Raw genomic sequence first — 20,573 nt, forward strand, 5'->3', positions numbered from 1 at the left:
ATTACAGTTGTATATTGTTATACTACCAAGATATAATCAATTGTATTTCATGTAATATAATGAAAGAATCCTCCATGAGAAAGACAAGCTGTCAGTTATCAACTAGAATAAAAGTATTCATATTCGTGTAAATATGAGATGCCGTTGATTACCATTATAAACCATTATACAGCAGCAATAATGAAAAATGCAAATTGTTTGTTACACTTACTTTGCCAAGCTTCATGTAATACAAAATAAATCCAGAATCCGAGGTTTTATGAGATACACAATTAGCAAAAAATATGTTGTTAGAAACATGCGAGCTGTCAGTCCTACAACATTGCGAATAGCGTGTTTTCAGAATCAGAAACATTGTGAAAACGGTTGTGTCCTTTGTCTATTGCTATTAGTTAATGTTTCTAACTTGTGAATTAATTAATTCATGCAGATTTCCAATTATCAGTTAGCCTGTGAAATATTATCAGTATATATTTTTTTTAAATACAGCAATTCATTTAAATCAAGAATACTGGCATTTGAATTCAAGCGCCGGAAGAAAAGAGGGTGGACCTTTCTGTTTTCATACCTCACTTTCGAAACGTAATTTCTTGGAAGTCTTTTGAGATGGTGCTAGGTTTCGATCTCGCTCTTCCGTCTTATTTTACTCCCTCTGCTGAACTGAGTTTGTCCCACCTTAATTCGGTAATCATAGATTGTCATGTTCTTTTGACCAATCATGAATGCTTAACAGTGTTTTCCGGAAGGCCCAATCGTACCAGCAATGGGACCAATCAGCTTCTGGAAATGTTTTAAGGCAGAAACTGGACTTCCGTATTTCATCCATTTCGGCTCATCGGATCCAAATAAAACGGCAATAAGAAACAAAATGGTGCATTGCGGGGTTGGTCAAAGATCAATTGGGAGGGGACATTTAGCGAACCAAGTGCGTGATCTTTTAATGAAATTCGGGGGGAGGGGAACAGTTTGTTTCAAATGTCTGCTCCCATGAATAGGAAGCGAAGTTTGTCCCTGTTTATCGTTTATGAGCTACACAATTACCAAAAAAATAATTTATGTTAAAAACGTACCAGCTATCAATCCTACAACATTGCGAATAGCGCGTCATCGATAATCAGAAACATTTACTGCAGTAAAGAAAGGTGAGTGACAACTGGCTAACATTATCTAATCTACTAAACGTAGCCTTCTGAATGTCACGTACACCGCTGAGCATGAACGTATTTTTGATATAATTTGCTGAGTATAAATCAGTCAGAATGGTAACTTAACTAGCTGACGTTAGTTGTGTTAAATTTGTCTATGACGTATTATATTTATGTGATTGTAAAAACGGCTGGTTGGAGATCGTCTGAGCGGTTGGTTGGATATGTCCTCACCCTCTAGTAATGTTGTGTTCCTGTCAGAACTTAATATTGATTTAAATAGCTAGTGCACTTAATGCGGATTGGTTTTGGTTCTGCCCACTGGTGCTGTCCGGTTAGAACATGATGTTGGCGGCCATCACTGTAACATTACTCTTGCTAGTCACCGACGCATCTGTTCCACACGGGCTCTTATATGATATGTTTGTGCAACTCTGTTGTGGTGACCAATAGATAGAAAAACTCTGGATATTATGGACACATCAGCCTTGTTCTTGCCTGTAGTGAGTCAGAACCTAGACGTTTTAACAATGATAGTTTTGTTTACATTTTCCAGAATGTCATGTGGGTGGCTTTTTACTTTGAAACAGACTTTCCAACCGCAGAAACGGATTCTTGAGGCATAGCCTATACTTGGTGTAGGAAAATATTAATTCAAGTATTCAAAGGGTACTTTCTCTCAGGCCATGAGTGTGTTTCAGCCATATATCTGTTACATGTAGTCTTGTGGTCAGACCACTGGCAGCAATGCAAAGAAGATAATGTCCCTAGATGTGCAAGCTTAGTAAACAAACCTCACCTCGTATTGTGTACTCTGTCTGTATGGCTGTTATTAATGATTATATGCATACGTGTGCGTGTGGTGTTGTCTTCAGCCAGGCATGGCACAGTGGGAGAAGCTGAGGCAGCTGGAGTCTGTGTACCTGACACAGGTGGATGAGCTGTATGATGGGGATGCCTTCCCCATGGATGTACGCCACTACCTGGCACACTGGATAGAGGGTCAAGACTGGTGAGGCAGTCCACTCATCCTGCACTATTTCTTGTTTCAGCCACTAAAAAAATGAAAGTGTCTGGGTGACTGCACTGATTTAGGGATGTCTGAAGGACCACAGGGATGTCCATGTAGAACAAACCGAAGAATGTCAGGGAAAAGGGGTGAATGAAGCTCTATGTAGTTCCTAAACCAGTTTCCTTGTGTTTCCGTCCTTAGGGATCGTGCAGCGCGGGACCATGATGTTGCCATGTTGCTGTTCCAGGTGTTATTAGAGAACCTGGATATCCAGCACAGCCGCTTCGTCCAGGGGGGAGAGTCCTTCCTGCTGCAGCACAACATACGCCGTTTCAAACAAAGCTTCCAGGTGTGGCTCTCTATGGGGTGTCTATGATAAATATACTGAACATAAATATAAACCAACAATTTCAAAGATATAGGTTAGTTCATATAAGGAAATCAGACAATTGAAAAATTAATTTGGCCCTAATCTATGGATTTCACATGACTGGGAATACAGATAGCTGAAAAAAAAGGTAGGAGTGTGGATCAGAACCAGTCAGTATTTGTTGTGACACATCTTCGCATAGAGTTGATCAGGATTTTGTTTGTGGCCCGTGGAATGTTCAATGGCTGTTAGAAGTTGCTGGATATTGGTGGGAACTGGAACATGCTGTCATACGTGTCCACCCAGTGCATCCCAAACATGCTCAATGGGTGACATGTCTGGTGAGTATGCAGACAATGGAAAAACTGGGACATTTTCAGCTTCCAGATATAGTATACATATTCTTACCACATAGGTAGTGCATTATCATGCTGAAACATTAGCTGAAGGCGGCAGATGAATGGCATGATAATGGCCCTTAGGATAATGTCGCGGTATCTCTGTGCATTCAAATTGCCATCGATAAAATGCAATTGTGTTCGTTGTCCGGAGCTTATGCCTGCCCATACCATAACCCCACCGCCACCATGGGGCACTCTGTTCACAATGTTGACATCAGCAAACTGCTTGCCTACATGACACCATACATGTGGTCTGCGCTTGTGAGGCTGGTTGGACGTACTGCCAAATTCTCTAAATGGATGCTGGAGGCAGCTTATGGTAGAGAAATTAACATTCAAGTATCTGGCAACAGCTCAGGTGGACATTCGTGCAGTCAACATGCCAATTGCATGCTCCCTCAACTTGAGACACCTGTGGCATTGCACTGTTTAACAAAACCTCACATTTGAGTGGCCTTTTATTGTCCCCAGCACAAGATGTACCTGTGTAGTGATCATGCTTCTTAATATGCCACACCTGTCAGGTGGATGGATTATCTTGGCAAAGGAGAAATACTCATTAACAGGGATTAAAACAAATTTGTGAGAAGTTGTATGTGTTTGTATGGAACATTTCTAGGATATTTTATTTTGGCTCATGAAACATGGGCCCAGCACTTCACATGTTGTGTTTTATATTTTTGTTCAGTGTAGATAGAACCTTCTAGAACAGTAGTCAACTGGGTCTTAGAGCTACTGAGTTTGCAGCCCTTCAAGGTCTTGATGAAGTACAACTACTCTAGTAAAACTACTCTTCACGCCCTTTCTTCCTCCAGAGGTACCAAGAGGAGCCTTATAATCTGGCCAACATCATCCAGTGGTTTCTGGCGAAAGAGAAGGAGATCCTGCAGAACGCTGAGCTGAATGAGCAGGTTAGACAAACACGGAGCATTTAAGAACCGAAAGTATTCAGACCCCTTGACTTGTCCACATTTTGTTAGGTTACAGCCTTATTCTAAAATCGCTTAAATTGTTTTTTTCCCCCTCAATCTACACACAATACCCCATAATAATAACGACCAGTCTATCGATGTCACCGCATGAAGAGGAATAAACATTCACCCCATCGCAACGTCCCCCAAAGGCTAACTCTCTAGCCCTCGCTATCTCCCTGCTTGCTAATTCGGCCTGCTAACTGCTACCTTGTCTAGCCCGGGCCTACGAACTGTTAGCTTGTTAGCACAGACCTGCTAACCGTCTGAATCGCTGCGTCCCAAACACTCACTAGACCCATATTTACTCTCTATCTCTTTTAGATTTTTAAAAAAATTTGTTTATACCTTCCGTCAAATCGGAGGGCATGCTGTCCGGTCCTCTGGCAGTCTCTATGGGGGTGCCACAGGGTTCAATTCTCGGGCCGACTCTTTTCTCTGTATATATCAATGATATTGCTCTTGCTGTGGGCGATTCCCTGATCCACCTCTACGCAGACGACACCATTCTATATAATTTCGGCCCGTCATTGGACACTGTGCTATCTAACCTCCAAACTAGCTTCAAAGCCATACAACACTCCTTCCGTGGCCTCAGACTGCTCTTAAACGCTAGTAAAACCAAATGCATGCTTTTCAACCGTTCGCTGCCTGCACCCGCATGCCCGACTAGCATCACCACCCTGGATGGTTCCGACCTTGAATATGTGGACATCTATAAGTACCTAGGTGTCTGGCTAGACTGCAAACTCTCCTTCCAGACTCATGTCAAACATCTGCAATCAAAAATCAAATCAAGAGTCTGCTTTCTATTCCGCAACAAAGCCTCCTTCACTCACGCCGCCAAGCTTACCCTAGTAAAACTGACTATCCTACCGATCCTCGACTTCGGCGACGTCATCTACAAAATGGCTTCCAACACTCTACTCAGCAAACTGGATGCAGTCTATCACAGTGCCATCCGTTTTGTCACTAAAGCACCTTATACCACCCACCACTGCGACTTGTATGCTCTAGTCGGCTGGCCCCCGCTACATATTCGTCGCCAGACCCACTGGCTCCAGGTCATCTACAAGTCCATGCTAGGTAAAGCTCCGCCTTATCTCAGTTCACTGGTCACGATGGCAACACCCATCCGTAGCACGCGCTCCAGCAGGTGTATCTCACTGATCATCCCTAAAGCCAACACCTCATTTGGCCGCCTTTCGTTCCAGTTCTCTGCTGCCTGTGACTGGAACGAATTGCAAAAATCGCTGAAGTTGGAGACTTTTATCTCCCTCACCAACTTCAAACATCAGCTATCTGAGCAGCTAACCGATCGCTGCAGCTGTACATAGTCTATTGGTAAATAGCCCACCCATTTTCACCTACCTCATCCCCATACTGTTTTTATTTATTTACTTTTCTGCTCTTTTGCACACCAATATCTCTACCTGTACATGACCATCTAATCATTTATCACTCCAGTGTTAATCTGCAAAATTGTAATTATTCGCCTACCTCATGCCTTTTGCACATATTGTATATAGACTCCCCTTTTTTTTCTACTGTGTTATTGACTTGTTAATTGTTTACTCCATGTGTAACTCTGTTGTCTGCTCACGCTGCTATGCTTTATCTTGGCCAGGTCGCAGTTGCAAATGAGAACTTGTTCTCAACTAGCCTACCTGGTTAAATAAAGGTGAAATAAAATTTTAAAAATAACTAAGCAAAAATTTTTTTGTTCATTTATGAAAAATATATATCCCATTTATGTAAGTATTCAGACCTTTTACTCAGTACTTTGTTGAAGCACCTTTTGGCAGCGATTACAGCATTGAGTCAACATTGAGCATTGAGTCATAAGGTCAATGCACCAATTTGTAAGTCGCTCTGGATAAGAGCGTCTGCTAAATGACTTAAATGTAAATGTAAATGAGTCTTCTTGGGTATGATGCTACAAACTTGGCACACTTGTATTTGGGAAGTTTCTCCCATTCTTCTCTGCAGATACTCTCAAGCTCTATCAGGTTGAATGGGGAGTGTTGCTGCACACCTATTTTCAGGTCTCTCCAGATGTTCCATCAGCCCCTCTACCATGAAGCCCTGATTGGTGGAGTGCTGCAGAGATAATTGTCATTCTGGAAGGTTTTCTCATCTCCACAGAGAAACTCTAGACCTCTGTCAGATTGACCATCGCTTTCTTGGTCACCTCCTTGACCAAGGCCCTTCTCCCCCGATTGCTCAGTTTGGCCGGGCAGCCAGCTGAAGGAAGAATCTTGGTGGTTCCAAACTTCTTCCATTTTAAGAATGATGGAGGCCACTGTGTTCTTGGGAACCTTCAATGCTGCAGAAATGTTGGTAACCTTCCCCAGATCTGTGCCTTGACATATTCCTGTCTCTGAACTCTATGGACAATTCCTTCAACTTCATGGCTTGGTTTTTGCTCTGACATGCACTGTCAACTGTGGGACCATAGACAAGTGTGTGCCTTTCCAAATCATGTCCAATGAATTTAATTTATCACAGGTGGACTCCAATCAACTTGTAGAAACCTCTCAAGGATGATCAATGGAAACCAAGATGCACCTGAGCTCAGTTTCGAGTCTCGTTGCAAAGAGTCTTGAGTACAAAAATAAGATATATCCGTTTTTTATTTTGTATAAATTTGCAAACATTTTTAAAAACCTGTTTTCGCTTTGTCTTTGTGGGGTATTGCTTGTAGATTGAGGATTTTAAAAAAACGTAATACAGGATTATTCTAAAATGAAATGTAACAAAATGTAGAAAAAGTACAAGGTTCTGAATACTTTCCAAAGGCAGTGTATTATAAAAGGACATTTAAGAATAGGGTGCGGGAATGGGTTATCCTGTATACCTACTCTCTCAGAACCATAGGAGGGGGTACATCCCATTTGAAAGACTTTAGGGTCCTCAATACTGTGTTTCTTCATCCTCTTCCTCTCAGGTCCAGCTGCTGCAGGTCCAGCAGAGCCCCATGGAGACAGACAGCCAGCGGAACATTGAGCGCAAGATGACAGACCTTAAGAATAAAGTTCAGGTGAGCGTCTCCGTGAGTCTAAAGGTTGCAATGCCTACCATGATATGAGCATCCTATGGGGGGTGGGCTATCCTCTAATGTTGCTGCCAAACCTTTCATTATGATAACATAATCTCATGGTAGTATTGTTTACAAACTGTTTTACTCATTTATATACTGTATTTTATTCAATGCCACACTGACATTGCTCAATCTAATATTTATATATTTCTAAATTCCATTCTTTTACTTTTAGATTTGTGTCTATTGTTGTGAATTGTTAGATACTACTGCACTGTTGTAGCTAGGAACACAAGCATTTTGCTTGTAACATCTGCTAAATATCTGTATGGGACCAATAAGATTTGGTTTACAGACCACCATTGACAGTTTTGACAGTTTGTCTTTTTTGTTCATGTTGTAAATGCAGTGCATGGAACACACAGTGAAATGTCTGGAGGAACAACAAGATGAGTTTGATTTTAAATACCAGACTCATAACATGGAAGGTGAGCTCATCCTTTGTATTTGTGATAATCGATTCAGCAGAGGATACAGACAGATATGATACTGTATATTTTTCCCTAAAGCCCACATGGCTATGAAGAGTCTATTTTCTTTTGTCATGGATGTGAGTTATGAAGTGACGTTCTATTGGGTGACATCTGTAACCTCATTCTATTGTAGTTGATTTGTTGACTTGACGATAACTCGGGCTCTTGTGCATAGGCACCACCAACGAGGCAGAGAAGATTGCACAGATGAAGGTGCTGCAGGCTCTACTCAACAGACTGGACGCCTCCAGGAAGGTACCACCCACAATCCTCTAGTCTACATCACCTTAAACAATTTACGCCTTAGACATTCACCTAATAATAAATTAGGACATTATGAAGTGTATTATTCATATAACATGTATTTCCTTTGGTTCTCCCTCCTCCCCCTTCCCTTCCTCCTCCCGTCTCCGCTGTAGAGCATGTTGTCCGGTATGGGTGTGCTGCTGGACGGTGTAGAGGAGCTGCTGTGTGTGCTTGTGAGGGAAGAGCTAGTGCAGTGGCAAAGGAGGCAGCAGAAGGCCTGCATTGGAGCCCCAGACAGCACCTGCCTGGACCAGCTGGAGAAGTGGTACAGTACAGCCATTCACCTCTGTAGATCTACCTGACCTAAACCCTCTCTAACTGCTTTCTGCTGTAACGCTGTTGAGCGTTCAGTACATCTGCCCTGGCTTGCTGAAGGAGCGACTACGAAGCCTTTCTTAGAAAGAGCCTGCGGCGGTAGACCATGTTCATTCTGTTGTGTTTGACCTCTGACCCCTCTGTGTGATCTCCTGTATGACCTCTATTCGGCCCGTCTGACCTCCCTCTAGGTTTACAACGGAGGCGGAGTGTCTGTTCCAGGTGCGTAAGTTCCTTAAGAAGCTGGAGGAGCTGATGGGGAAGGTGACCTATGACCAAGACCCTGTGAAGAAGCAGAAACCAGCGCTGCAGAAGAGGGTGGACAGCCTCCTCACCAGCCTGCTCAAAAGGTTTTACACCATTTACAATACACAATCACACTGGCTCATAAACAATTCTGATAAACAAAGTTTACACACTAACATAGTAAATCCTCACAGTGCAAATAATAATACACAAGCACACTAATGATTTGTTCAGCTCCCTTTTTCTTACTATTGTTCACAGAAGGTATTTTGTGTTTTCAGCGCCTTTGTGGTGGAGACTCAGCCCTCTATGCCCCAAGGGAAAGTACCCTTGGTCCTGCGTACCAATGTCCAGTTCTCAGTCAAGACCAGGTGAGTACTTCAGACCCTTTCCTAGTTATGACAGCTGTTAAATAACCAGCCCGTCACTGAATTGAATGTCATAGTGAATGTGACATCCATTTATACAATTTAATGTGTGTTTCTTCTAGATTCCTTGTCAAATTTCCTGAGTTGAACCATGCCATGAAAGTGAACGTGTCTATGGACAGGTGAGATGGAACCTTTGGAAAATCAAATCGGTTGTTCTTTACATATTAGATGCCTGCCTTACGTAGTGCTCTCGTTGCTTTAGTCCAGACATCTAGATAGTCACGAGATTTATTGATCATTATGAGCTAGATGACTTTAGAACATTGGCAGAAAATTATATGAGTGAATTAAGTGACCCCTATTGGCCATTATACTGAAGTGGATGTTCCTCTCCCTTTCTCTCATCTCTAGGGAGGCTCCTTTGGTCAAAGGGTAAGATGTAACATTCGGTACTAGATTTGTGCCAAATTTGAAATGTAAAACCATGACAACGAATGTAAAGAAATCTTAATGTGTCTCAACAAATTCATGTAAACCACTTTTATACATTCACCCTGTCACTACATGTTCTCTTGGCCTGTAGGTACCGTCGGTTCAATGTCCTGGGGACCAACAGTAAGGCCCTGAACATGGCTGAGAGTATGAGTGGAGGCATGGTGGCAGACTTCAGACATCTGGTGAGTTAGTAGGACAGACCGGCCTTTGTTGGTGGAGAGAGATAGATTGGTAGTCAGTTACACAACTCTGAGTGGAAATTAACCATGAAACTGTATGCAGTTGACTTGCATAAAGGTAGAGTCAGTGATGCACAAGGTGAACCGTAATATTGGGGCAATTTCCGCAACAACTAAGAGCATTGAAGCGCTAGGCTGTACTTCTCCAGTGTTTACGGTTCCTCAGCTATCACGTTGTAGCTATCGAAGCGCACCTGCACAGATACACTGTCAGTGCATCACTTTCATCTGTAACATCTGCAGTGTTGCTCATGGCAACATGTAACTGAGTCAATTTAAAAGGTTTTGATGAATCAATTATGATATCAATTAGCTGATGGATTATGCAATTTTGTCATCACAATTGCTTATAGCAGAGATGGACTAACCAAAACGGATTTAATTGGTATTTGCAGACACTGAAGGAGCAGAAATCTGGAGGAGGGGGCAAGGGGATCCATGACGTGAGTTTACATCATGTTTCAACATATATCCACTTTAATACTCAAAGCATTAGGAACAACTCTACTTCAGCCATGCTGTAGTAGAGTTGAGCAGCAGGTGTGTTTGATCCTGGATGTGTTGGTGGTGAACCTCTCTGTGCCAACAGCTCTCTCTCAGCGTCACAGAGGAGCTGCACATCATCAACTTTAACACAGAGTTCCTTCTGCACGACATGTCAGTCTCCTTAGAGGTGTGTCTTCCTGTCATTCCCTGTGCCCTCATTAGCTATCAGCCCCATATGTTGTGACACAGTAAGGGTGGTCTGGTCTAACTTGCATTGTTTTCCCTGGATGATTGTCTGCTAAAAACAATCTAAATGTAATAAGGTCCATGCTGCAGTAGTCGGTCATACGAATGAATGTTCCTTTGTCCACTGCATCCCACCCCAGACATCCTCTCTCCCTGTGGTCATCATCTCCAACTCCAGCCAGCAGCAGAGTGCCTGGGCTTCCATCCTCTGGTTCAATATGCTCTGCCTCGAGCCAAAGGTGAGAGGTCACCAATACAGGTCCCCCAGCTTTTGTCTTACTACTTAGCCAACTCTTTAAAAACTCTTTTTTTTTTTTTTTAATACATTTATATTTGTGTGTTTTAATAATTGTTAAGAATGTGTTTATGCAGAACCTTCTGTTCTTTGCCAACTGTCCCGCGGCTACGTGGCCCCAACTAGGGGAGATGTTGAGCTGGCAGTTCCTCTCTTCCACCACGCGGGGTCTGGAATCTAACCAGCTGGACATGATCGCACACAAACTCTTTGGTACGTCTACTACCCATCTCAATCCTGGGTATAATGTTCATTGTCTGGTATGTTTACAGTGATACATGACTTTCAGGTCTAGAGATGTCAGTGAAGTAGGTTTGGCAAATTATTGTTTTCTGCCCCATCAGGAAAGCAGCAAAGTTACGACGCCTGCAACATCTCATGGACTAAGTTCAGCAAGGTGATTATCTTGTCACTTGTTAGCTCTCTGCATGATGCTGACAGTGGAAATACTAATGTCAGCCTAAGCTGTGCCAACCTCAATTATCCTTGTGTTGCAGGAAAATGTTCCTAACACCAACTTCACTTTTTGGGTGTGGTTCGATGGTATCCTTTTTATGGTGAAGAATCACTTAGAGAACCTGTGGAAAGATGGGTATGTCTGAGGAGAAAAAATGTCCCATTATAGTTTGAGGTTCTGAGATAGGCTGGCCCGTTATTTCGCAAAATCATTATTTGAGAAATTGTTTATGGATGTCCTTTGATTAATATCAACTTATTAAAGGTCTGGTTTGTTTTCTCTGTGTTTTTACTCTGCAGTTCTATCATGGGTTTTGTGAGTAAAGGCAAAGAGAAGACCCTCCTGAAGAAGAAACGGAGGGGTACATTCCTCCTGCGCTTCAGTGAGAGCATCAGAGATGGAGGCATCACCTTTTCCTGGGTGGACTACTCCCCCACCGGTGAGACGGCCGGATCATATGGCATGGGACAGAGACTTACCAAGAAGCTGGGAAATTATTTTTGCAAGATTTCTACATCACATGAAGGATGTCTTGTACTACACACAGTGACTCCTTTTATATTGTAGCATCCGATGAATTGATTGACGTTAGTGCTTCCAATGAGGGTGAATTTCTCCTCCTGTCTGTCCCCCTATATTTCCCTCCCTGCCCCTTTTCCACACATTCTCTACTACCTTTATCTAATCTATTATCTTTGTCATTGTCCTCCCTCTCCAGGTGAGCCTGATGTGCGATCGGTGCAGCCCTTCACCAAAGTGGACCTTGGCCAGATCCCCTTTCATGAGATCATCAGAAACTTCCAGATCCTGGAGGAGGAGAACGTCCCGGAAAACCCGCTCCTCTTCCTCTACCCTGACACGCCCAAAGTGGAGGCCTTCGGGAAGTACTACACAGAGAAGAGTGGAGGTGACTACCAGAAGGATCTTGTGGTGCAATGAAAGTTTGGATTCTGGATGCGTTTTATAGTTTGTTTATGAAGAATTTGACATCCTTTTTGCAAGTTGAGTTGATTGCTATTAATCTAAATATTTTACCTTTGTCTTTTCAGCTGCTAGTCAATACCTTGAGTACATCAAAACTAAGTTGGTTTTCGTATCTAAAGAGTGAGTATTTTGAGTTAGTCTTTTTAACATTTCATTTATCCAGCCTTAACATGTGACTTACAATCCACCTGAAAATCCCTACATGAGCCTCCCTTACCCCCCAATCCACCTGTGCTTTCTGAAATAGAGGCCCTTAAATGAAAGCTCATATGAAAATACTCTGGCTCCATCAAAATTGTAGTGTAATCCCAGTCTCTCATTGGTCACCTCAGGAACTGGTTTTGTGTAATGGCTATTTATCATTGGTTACTGTAGGAACACACTGGAGGCTAAGTCACCTATGTATTCTGACAAAATGGAAGGCGAAGGCTCAGGGCCAATGAACCCAAGATCTGGTCTGGGTGGAGAGGCCTTCGGTGAGTCGCCAAGCCTCCCAGTAAACCACCAATCAACCAAATCCCTTTAAGTGTCGTCTGACCCTTTTTCTCATCAGAAGTCAGCAATCTGCTCCTAAACACAATCGCATGCTTTTGAGCTTTATCTGCCCTCCTTAAGTTTCTCTGTCTTTAGCTGATCAATTCAAAGTAGGGGTCCTTAAGTCTCCCTACTGACTGCTAAAACCATAGGAGGGAGGGCACCTCAATCAGCTTGGTTTCTTTTGGTTTACTGTTTTCCTTAACCCCCTCCCAATTGTCTCATTGTTCTGCATATGCCTGCATGTGCGATTCTCTGTAGAGAATGTTAGCTAGTGAGCAGGGTAGGTGTTTTACACACTCTGTTTACACCCTTTCTCTTCCTCGGTTCACCAAACCAGTCCCTCCAGGATTCTGCAATTTATTTTGAAAAATCTACAATTCCCTGCCTATTATGAGTGCTTACAAATTTGACCAATCACTGCACTATTTCAGCATAACCAGTCAAATCATCACAATATTGTTGCATAAAACTGACCATCACCGCAGCACAGAGGGGGCTTGCAATTTCAACCAATCCGTGCACATTTACCTCATATAATTCAATCAAGCCACACGTTAACAGGTTAATTTTTAAATGTGTTTTCACAACAAAAAAAAGGCTATTGCATATTGCTATGCAAAATATCAGAATTGCCACAGCAAACTCAAGCATTTTCCCCTGCAAATACCACAAAAAAACTGAAATCCTGGAGGGACTACCATATGCTCAAGATGCATCTTAATGTCTGTGGACTGTATGTTTTAACTAACCACAACTGGCTGTTTTGTATCACTAATAATGAATGATATTCCATTCTGTGTTTTTCACCTAATACATGTCTGCTTCCTCAGTGAGGTGCAGAATGCTGTTTTCCAAATTAAACCGTTGAGTCCATATTGTAACTAGAATAAATAACTGATTTTAAATTACTTCTTACAACAGAGCCCTCCACCTTCCCTCTCTCGGGCCTAATGGGGGACCCTCTTCCCCCAGAGATGCCCCCGAGTCCTGACCCCATGGTCTCTGTTGCCATGGTAGGTCCCGATGAGGACCTGAATCCCACCCTCCAGGAGTTCCTCAATGACCCCAACATGTATGATTACGTTGACTTCCTGTCTGACGACACAACCTTCCTTGAGGGGGCTCTACCCGGACTCTCCTTCACTGCCCCTCTGCAGCCCTGTGAATGACCACACTCACAACAATACAATGTCTAACCAAACTATATGACTTGCTACTGTGGAACCACTTACCCACAACTCCAAGACAACAGCCATCCATATTTAACCAAACTCTGAGGATACACATTAGACCATAACTTGGTTACATAGTACATTCTATAGTCTACAAATATAGGCTACTTTCACCCTGCAGCTGTAACATTAGAAATGTTGCGTGGACCATCTGCGCCCATCAGGTATAGCATAATACAATTTTTCTATGTAGGAAATATGTGTGTGTGTGTGTGTGTGTGTGTGTGTGTGTGTGTGTGTGTGTGTTGAGAGATCTAGTAAGATTTTTTTTGTTTGCATTGTTGTGAAATGACTGATTTCCGACAAGGAAAAAATGTGAATCCCATTTTTAAAATATTTGCAATGCCTTCCACACAACTGTAGCTTTAAAAAAAAAAAAGACTCATTTAGTGTTTTGAAAAGGTAATGAAACGTTTGCACTTCTTCCTCTCTTCTCTGTTTGTCTTTTAATAATAATCTCAATGTTTTTGTCCAAATACCATATTTGACACTGGATAAAAGGTCTGGTTGAGCAAAAACAACTAAAAACTGAGACATTGCATGTCTGCTTACTAGGTAGAAAAGCCCAAAAGCATTTTATTATACATTAATGTGAGAACGTGACTTTATATTACGTGGTACATTACTTGTGTCTGACAGAGTTAAGAATTCTATTAGGCGTGACTTGAGACATTATCAACCAGCATCCAACCCCAGGATGGTATGGAGGGACACATTTTAAGGCGCTACTCCAAAGAGCTGGAGAAGATGAGTGACTGAGTGAGATCCAAGTCCTGGGTCCAGTCGGTTTCATTTTAGGCCATTTCAGACTGTACCACATGAATCATCATTTTTATGGTTTCTGATTGCTTTTAGAGTGTCGCATTTCTGGTGAACACTTACCTTATTTATGATAGAGGGATAAGTCAATATATACGCTGTGGGTGTACAGTGTTGTCGGGCATAGCATGGGCTGCAGAATGTGATCATTAATGAGTGACTTGGTATGTACCACTATTTACAGGTGAGGGAATTATCTTGAAGTGAAATAACTACAGAAAGCCTGTTATTTTATACAAGCCGCAGCAGGGATATTGCAAACTTTACTCTGTTCGTTCAGGATTCACAACTCCGGAATACAGCGAGGAAAGATCAACATGCCAGGGTAGTGGGTTCAATTCCCGGGACCACCCATACGTAGAATGTATGCACACATGACTGTAAGTCGCTTTGGATAAAAGCGTCTGCTAAATGGCATATATTATTATTATATTATGTATTGGGAATGGCATCTATCATTTGTATTTCTTGTTTTACAGAATAGTCTGCAGATAATGATATATCTGTGATGATAAATGGGTTAAAATAAACTGACTATACAACCTGGCTATACATTTTTTTTACCCCAACAAATCTCCTTGGGTTTGGTATCAGTCTGTTCAGTCGTCACAGTGACAAATACCTATTGCCATAGTAACCATAATAGTAGGCTAGGAACAGACAAGCTGCCGAAGGAGAAACCAATCGAACTGTTTTTTTATACAGTACGTTGCTCTGTGTTAGAGAATCTTACAAAAATTGTAATTCAGTAATACTCAGACCATGGTGCTTGCCTACGGAGCTGTGAGGGGAACGGCACCTCAGTACCTCCAGGCTCTGATCAGGCCCTACACCCAAACAAGGGCACTGCGTTCATCCACCTCTGGCCTGCTCGCCTTCCTACCACTGAGGAAGTACAGCTCCCGCTCAGCCCAGTCAAAACTGTTCGCTGCGCTGGCCCCCCAATGGTGGAACAAACTCCCTCACGACGCCAGGACAGCGGAGTCAATCACCACCTTCCGGAGACACCTGAAACCCCACCTCTTTAAGGAATACCTAGGATAGGATAAGTAATCCCTCTCACCCCCCCTTTAAGATTTAGATGCACTATTGTAAAGTGACTGTTCCACTGGATGTCATAAGGTGAATGCACCAATTTGTAAGTCGCTCTGGATAAGAGCGTCTGCTAAATGACTTAAATGTAATGTAAATGTAATATGACATCCTGCCACATCTATACCAATATGACTGCATGGTATGCTATGATATATATATATATTCTGAACTACCAGGAGGTGGAGACCTATTTAATCATATCATTGAGGACATTATGACTTCCAACATCCCTTAAGGACATGCATTTTGTAACTTGAAAAAAGGATGTTCCAGAAGTTCTGATTTATGGTGGGCAGAATTTTCCCATGTGTAAAAGGGGAACGTCCTATGTGTCCAGTGAAAGAAAGGTACTAGAAGTAATGAAAGTACAGATTTGTTTTATTATAAACAGACCAAGAGACAATGACACAAATAAACAAGATGTAGAGGAGGATGTAGTTTGCATAATTAACACCCCCCAGGTCTTGATACAGTGGTATCTCCCCGTTGGTGGTTTCTGGCTTCCTGTTGAAAGAAATATATGACCTTGTGTTTTGATCATATTGTATGACTACAGTACACGATAGAGGTGAACTTTGAGCTTTGAAAGCCATTTAATCTATTAGAACTAAAGGCCTTACAGTAAGTGTACGTTGGTGTTTGTAACTGAAAAAAAAGAAGCCTTGTGAGCAAAATCTTAGCCTAAAAACGTTGAACCCTTTCCAGAAGAAATCACAGAATGGCTGATTTTGCCCTTGCAAGCTGATAGTAAATGTGACATTCAGGAAGGAGGAGAGGAATTTATAGAGGAGGAAGTAGCTCTATCAAGACCAATGGGGGGCAGAAGAGTGTTTTCCCTATTTGAAGTGCTGTGATAATTACGTTATGGTTGTCTTACTCAGCTTAGTCGAATGCATTATAATGCCTCAAAATAACTCGGAACTCAGAAATCTCAGACTTCCGACTTCGGTGCGTTCAAGACGACTGGGAAAAATATTTTTGAACAGTCATCCAACTCGGAATTCCAAGTCGGGAGCTCGGGCCTCTTTCTAGAGCTCTGACTTCCGGACCTGAAGATTACTGTCGTCATGATTTGACATTGAGTTCCCCAGTTTTCTTGAAAGCAACATGAATCCCTCTGAATAAGAGCCCCTCCTAAACTACCAAAATGTAATAAAGGTCAATGATTCCAGAGGTGTGGGAGGAGTGTGGTGGCCCTGGCCAGTAGGGCCTGGTAGGTCTGTCCAAACAGGCGGTTCAAGACAGTGTAGAGCACAGGGTTATTACAGCTGCTCAGTCAGGCAAGGTTAGCACAGAACATGTGGAGCACCTTGGAGGGTGTGGTTCAGCAATGTTTAGCAGACAAAACAGCATACGAAACACTGGAAGATAACTCACCATTGTCCCCTGAAGAGGTGGTGGAGGAGGAGGGGGCAGTGATAGGGGCAGGAGCAGCAAAGTGGAGCGCAGGGCTAAGGGCAGGGGGGGCTCCTGTCCCCCTGCTAGGTGAGCTAAATGTGAAGTTAAAGCAGACCCCCAGGTGGAGTGGGAGGACTGGGCTTTCCCAGGGTTCCCCTTCACCTCTCCACCCTTGTATTGGGGTAGTTCCCCCTGGCTGTTCAACTCACAGCTCTGGAAGGTGGCCACCCCTCTCCCGACGCCACTGCCCCTCTCCATCCCTGGTTCTGAGGTCGGCTTCCTTCGTGATAAGCGTCAGCTGAGTCAGTAGCTGACCGGTGCCCTTGCTGCCTCCCTGACCCGCCTGTAGATGAGCAGGAATAAAAGCACCGCGCAGCCCAGGCCGGTGAAGAAGTAGAAGAAGAGCAGCACGGTGGTGTAAGGGCGCCCCCTGGTGCGGTGGAAACTGCAGGTGCACACCTGCAGGGAAGAAACACGTAAATGGGCCAAGGTGGAGGGCAGGAGGAGGGAAAGGCCCCACCTAGCGAACACCCACTCAAAGACTTACCGCCTCGCCACCAGCAGGTAGAGGCTTGCCTTGATCAGATACAGTGTGATGATGGAGACGGAGTTGGAGAGGAAGAGGAGGTGGCCGAAGACGCCGCCCCTCCAGCGGAGGTGTAGGTAGGAGTCAACACAGGCAGGCTGCAGCAGGGTGCAGTACAGTTGGTCCGCCAGGCCCAGGTTCACGATCAGCGAGTTGAAACGAGTCCGCAGCCGGACAGAATGGTCATCACGTTCCCCACCGTCCCAACTATGGTCACAGCCGAATTCCACAGCACGCCAAAGCAGCGGAAGGTCTCAAACGAGAAGTGGTGGCAGGAGAAGGAGCCATTCCCCATGTCACCTGTGATGTTCTTCAGCATCCAGGGAGGAGAGTGATAAGATAAACTTTATTGTTCCCCAGGGGGAAATTGAATTGGAAAGACAATGATATAAATTATGTAAAATGCATCATGTCATTTATACATACACAGAGCAAGAATGTAAATTCCAAAATCAGCTGTCAGTCAAATAATAGCAGGTTGTTAGATGAGTCGGGATGTCAGAGAGGGATGCTACAGGTGCAGGTTTCTGGGCTAAACTTCTAGACCATTTCCCCTTTGGCAAAAAAAAACTGTCAGCTTGTTGAAATCAGTTGGCGACCCATTATTGTTCTCTGTCATATGTTCCATGATGTCATGTTTTAGAACCAACCTAGACTTTGGCGGCTGTTTTTGTTGTTTCTGCACCTTTGTGTTTCCAGTAAATTAATTAATGTCATTTGACTTTCTGTTCATATCAGATAAGTCAAAAATACAATTCTTTATTCTTCCTCTTGCCCAATAAGGCACGAAGTAGATATGCTGCAGCACGTCTTTCAAACCAATTCAACATGCATTAAGTGCTCGAAGACTACAAGTGTACTGTATGCTACCTCATTGTCGTAAATGTGACCAAAAATATCTTTTTACTGTTGCGAACAGAAGCAATACCTTTGAATGAATGATTTGTAAAAAAAAAAAATTGTATTCTACAAATAGATCAAGTTGAGGGGTCAAATGCCCCCTCAGTTTCAATGGACCCTGGTTGCTGCATTATTTGTACTTTGTGGTTTTCATATAAGCCCTTTTGGGCTTCCAACCTGTTTTTACCAGGGTTTTTTTCATCTAACACTAGGATTGAACAGCAGACTTAATATTCTATTGTGCTGCCTTTGACCAATAACCATACATTTTCATTCCTTGAAATGAACAGTTTAAACCATACTAGAAATGTACATGTCAGACAGTTATGTTAGATGTCAACTGTATACTAGAGTACAGGAAAGTACATTTCAATTTATAGTAGATATTTCTATGTGGTGGATCATTAACTCACATTACAGAAGTTGCTCTGAAACTGAGAGCATTAACTCCCATAGGTAGTGTTCTTAACACAGGACTATTACAATCAAACAGAGTATCACCAGAAATAACAGAATAAAACTTGGGTGGTTACTGATCCTGAAGTTTATTTCTCACCTCAGTTCCGAAGTTTGTCATGGAGTCTTTGTCTCTCTGTGCATGATCTTGTTCTTTGGTTCTTCTATGTGTCGTGGTTGTTCTGTTTCTCTGTCACACAGTCTTTTCATAGTTTGTCTGTCACTCAACTGGTTCCTTCTCTCTTTAAACTCTTAAGCTTCCTCTAATCTTATCATTGGTAAACCCCAGTGACATCATACGTGCTGCATAGCAGTGTGTTTTCTGTTCCGTGACGCATCTGTTACTCAATTATGGTCTGTTCCGAGTTTTCACAGCACAGAATCTCTGTGTCAGTTTGCTACTATATATCTATTTTTTGTTCATATTCATTTGGAGTCAAAGCTCACTCTGCCCTGGGCAGACATAATAACTTAACAATCAGTATACAATAGCATTTCTATGAACATACTGTACAGCATCACCACCCCAGTCATTTTGTAATAATTTATTCATCTACACAACATTTTTTTTTACAATAAGGAAGCTCTTTTGCTCACATCGATAAAACAGTCTACATTTACAGTAATGATTCAATACAGTTCTCCTAAATAACATTTAATATATTTATACACATATCATTTATTTATTGCAATAAACAAGTCGTTAGCAGGAGTGCTGAAAGTATTGCTACAATTTCCCAGTCCTTTACCCTTCTTATACTGTATGAGAAACAGTTTGGTGACTTCACAGTGACACCAGGCTCCAACCCAAGCCTGCTCATTTGTATGGGTTAGGGTGAGGTTAGGTACAGAATACGGACACATGAGGCAGAGCAGGACAACAGTGTGATAAGCATATGAGAGAAAAACAGACACGGGTTCATGGTCCTTATTCATTTCCCCTGTTAACAGTAACCCCTTTGACATCATTTTTTAACTTCAAAACATCTTCCATTAGTCTCTCTCTCTCTCTCTCTCTCTCTCTCTCTCTCTCTCTCTCTCTCTCTCTCTCTCTCTCTCTCTCTCTCTCTCTCTCTCTCTCTCTCTCTCTCTCTCTCTCTCTCTCTCTCTCTCTCTCTCTCTCTCTCTCTCTCTCTCTCTCTCTCTCTCTCTCTCTCTCTCTCTCTCTCTCTCTCTCTCTCTCTCTCTCTCTCTCTCTCTCTCTCTCTCTCTCTCTCTCTCTCTCTCTCTCTCTCTCTCTCTCTCTCTCTCTCTCTCTCTCTCTCTCTCTCTCTCTCTCTCTCTCTCTCTCTCTCTCTCTCTCTCTCTCTCTCTCTCTCTCTCTCTCTCTCACGCCACACTCAGCTGACAGAATATTGGAGGTCAGAAAGCATCCCGGGAAGGGAAATCCCACTTCCATTGTGTTCTCAGTGGAAGAGCCTGCCGCCATCAGATATCTCTAAGGCTTCCCCTGTTGTTCACAGTGTAGAAACAATTCATTTAAGACACACATACCACACTGTGTTGGGACTGTGCAGTCATCCTAAAGTTTCCGGTAAAGGTTCGGAAATTAGCAGTCTTGTTAAGTCGCTTCCAGTTTGAATGAAAGTGGTCACCATTGAGGCATAATGCCCTTGATCGGTCTCTATCTATATCCAG

At 42.8% G+C, this 20,573-nt stretch overlaps 1 protein-coding gene and 1 long non-coding RNA gene across 4 annotated transcripts; one reads left to right on the forward strand and one right to left on the reverse strand.

The window, feature by feature from the left end:
- The first annotated feature begins 875 nt into the window (after window positions 1-875).
- Window positions 876-15,046, forward strand: stat2 (signal transducer and activator of transcription 2). Of its 3 annotated transcripts, none has more exons than XM_046310280.1 (24): window positions 877-1,142; window positions 2,025-2,157; window positions 2,359-2,506; window positions 3,744-3,839; window positions 6,847-6,939; window positions 7,349-7,427; window positions 7,648-7,727; window positions 7,892-8,043; window positions 8,285-8,443; window positions 8,621-8,710; window positions 8,830-8,889; window positions 9,122-9,142; window positions 9,294-9,387; window positions 9,840-9,887; window positions 10,034-10,117; window positions 10,317-10,415; window positions 10,549-10,684; window positions 10,816-10,868; window positions 10,969-11,063; window positions 11,228-11,367; window positions 11,647-11,835; window positions 11,978-12,032; window positions 12,288-12,388; window positions 13,371-15,046. In XM_046310280.1, the coding sequence occupies exons 2-24, from the start codon at window positions 2,027-2,029 to the stop codon at window positions 13,616-13,618; spliced, it is 2,451 nt and encodes an 816-aa protein (XP_046166236.1). In that variant the 5' UTR covers window positions 877-1,142; window positions 2,025-2,026; the 3' UTR covers window positions 13,619-15,046. The 3 variants fall into 3 exon arrangements, with proteins under 3 accessions (XP_046166237.1, XP_046166236.1, XP_046166235.1); XM_046310279.1 differs by having other exon boundaries at window positions 878-1,142; window positions 2,021-2,157; XM_046310281.1 differs by lacking the exon at window positions 12,288-12,388 and having other exon boundaries at window positions 876-1,142; window positions 2,021-2,157.
- Window positions 15,047-15,955: 909 nt separating this feature from the next.
- Window positions 15,956-19,194, reverse strand: LOC124003635. Its single transcript, XR_006833258.1, has 4 exons — window positions 19,036-19,194; window positions 17,541-17,889; window positions 16,973-17,452; window positions 15,956-16,099 (listed from the first exon to the last, which is right to left on the reverse strand). It is a non-coding gene; the product is annotated as an uncharacterized LOC124003635 (long non-coding RNA).
- Window positions 19,195-20,573: the final 1,379 nt, after the last annotated feature.

The sequence above is a fragment of the Oncorhynchus gorbuscha genome, linkage group LG18, assembly GCF_021184085.1.
Source record: "Oncorhynchus gorbuscha isolate QuinsamMale2020 ecotype Even-year linkage group LG18, OgorEven_v1.0, whole genome shotgun sequence".
Classification (NCBI taxonomy): Eukaryota; Metazoa; Chordata; class Actinopteri; order Salmoniformes; family Salmonidae; genus Oncorhynchus; species Oncorhynchus gorbuscha.

Coding starts and splice junctions, on each gene's coding strand:
- stat2 (XM_046310280.1), top strand. CDS start 2,027: ATGGCACAGTGGGAGAAGCTGAGGCAGCTGGAGTCTGTGTACCTGACA. Junction 8,711..8,829: donor CAGTTCTCAGTCAAGACCAG/GTGAGTACTTCA, acceptor TGTTTCTTCTAG/ATTCCTTGTCAAATTTCCTG. Junction 8,890..9,121: donor GTGAACGTGTCTATGGACAG/GTGAGATGGAAC, acceptor TCTCATCTCTAG/GGAGGCTCCTTTGGTCAAAG.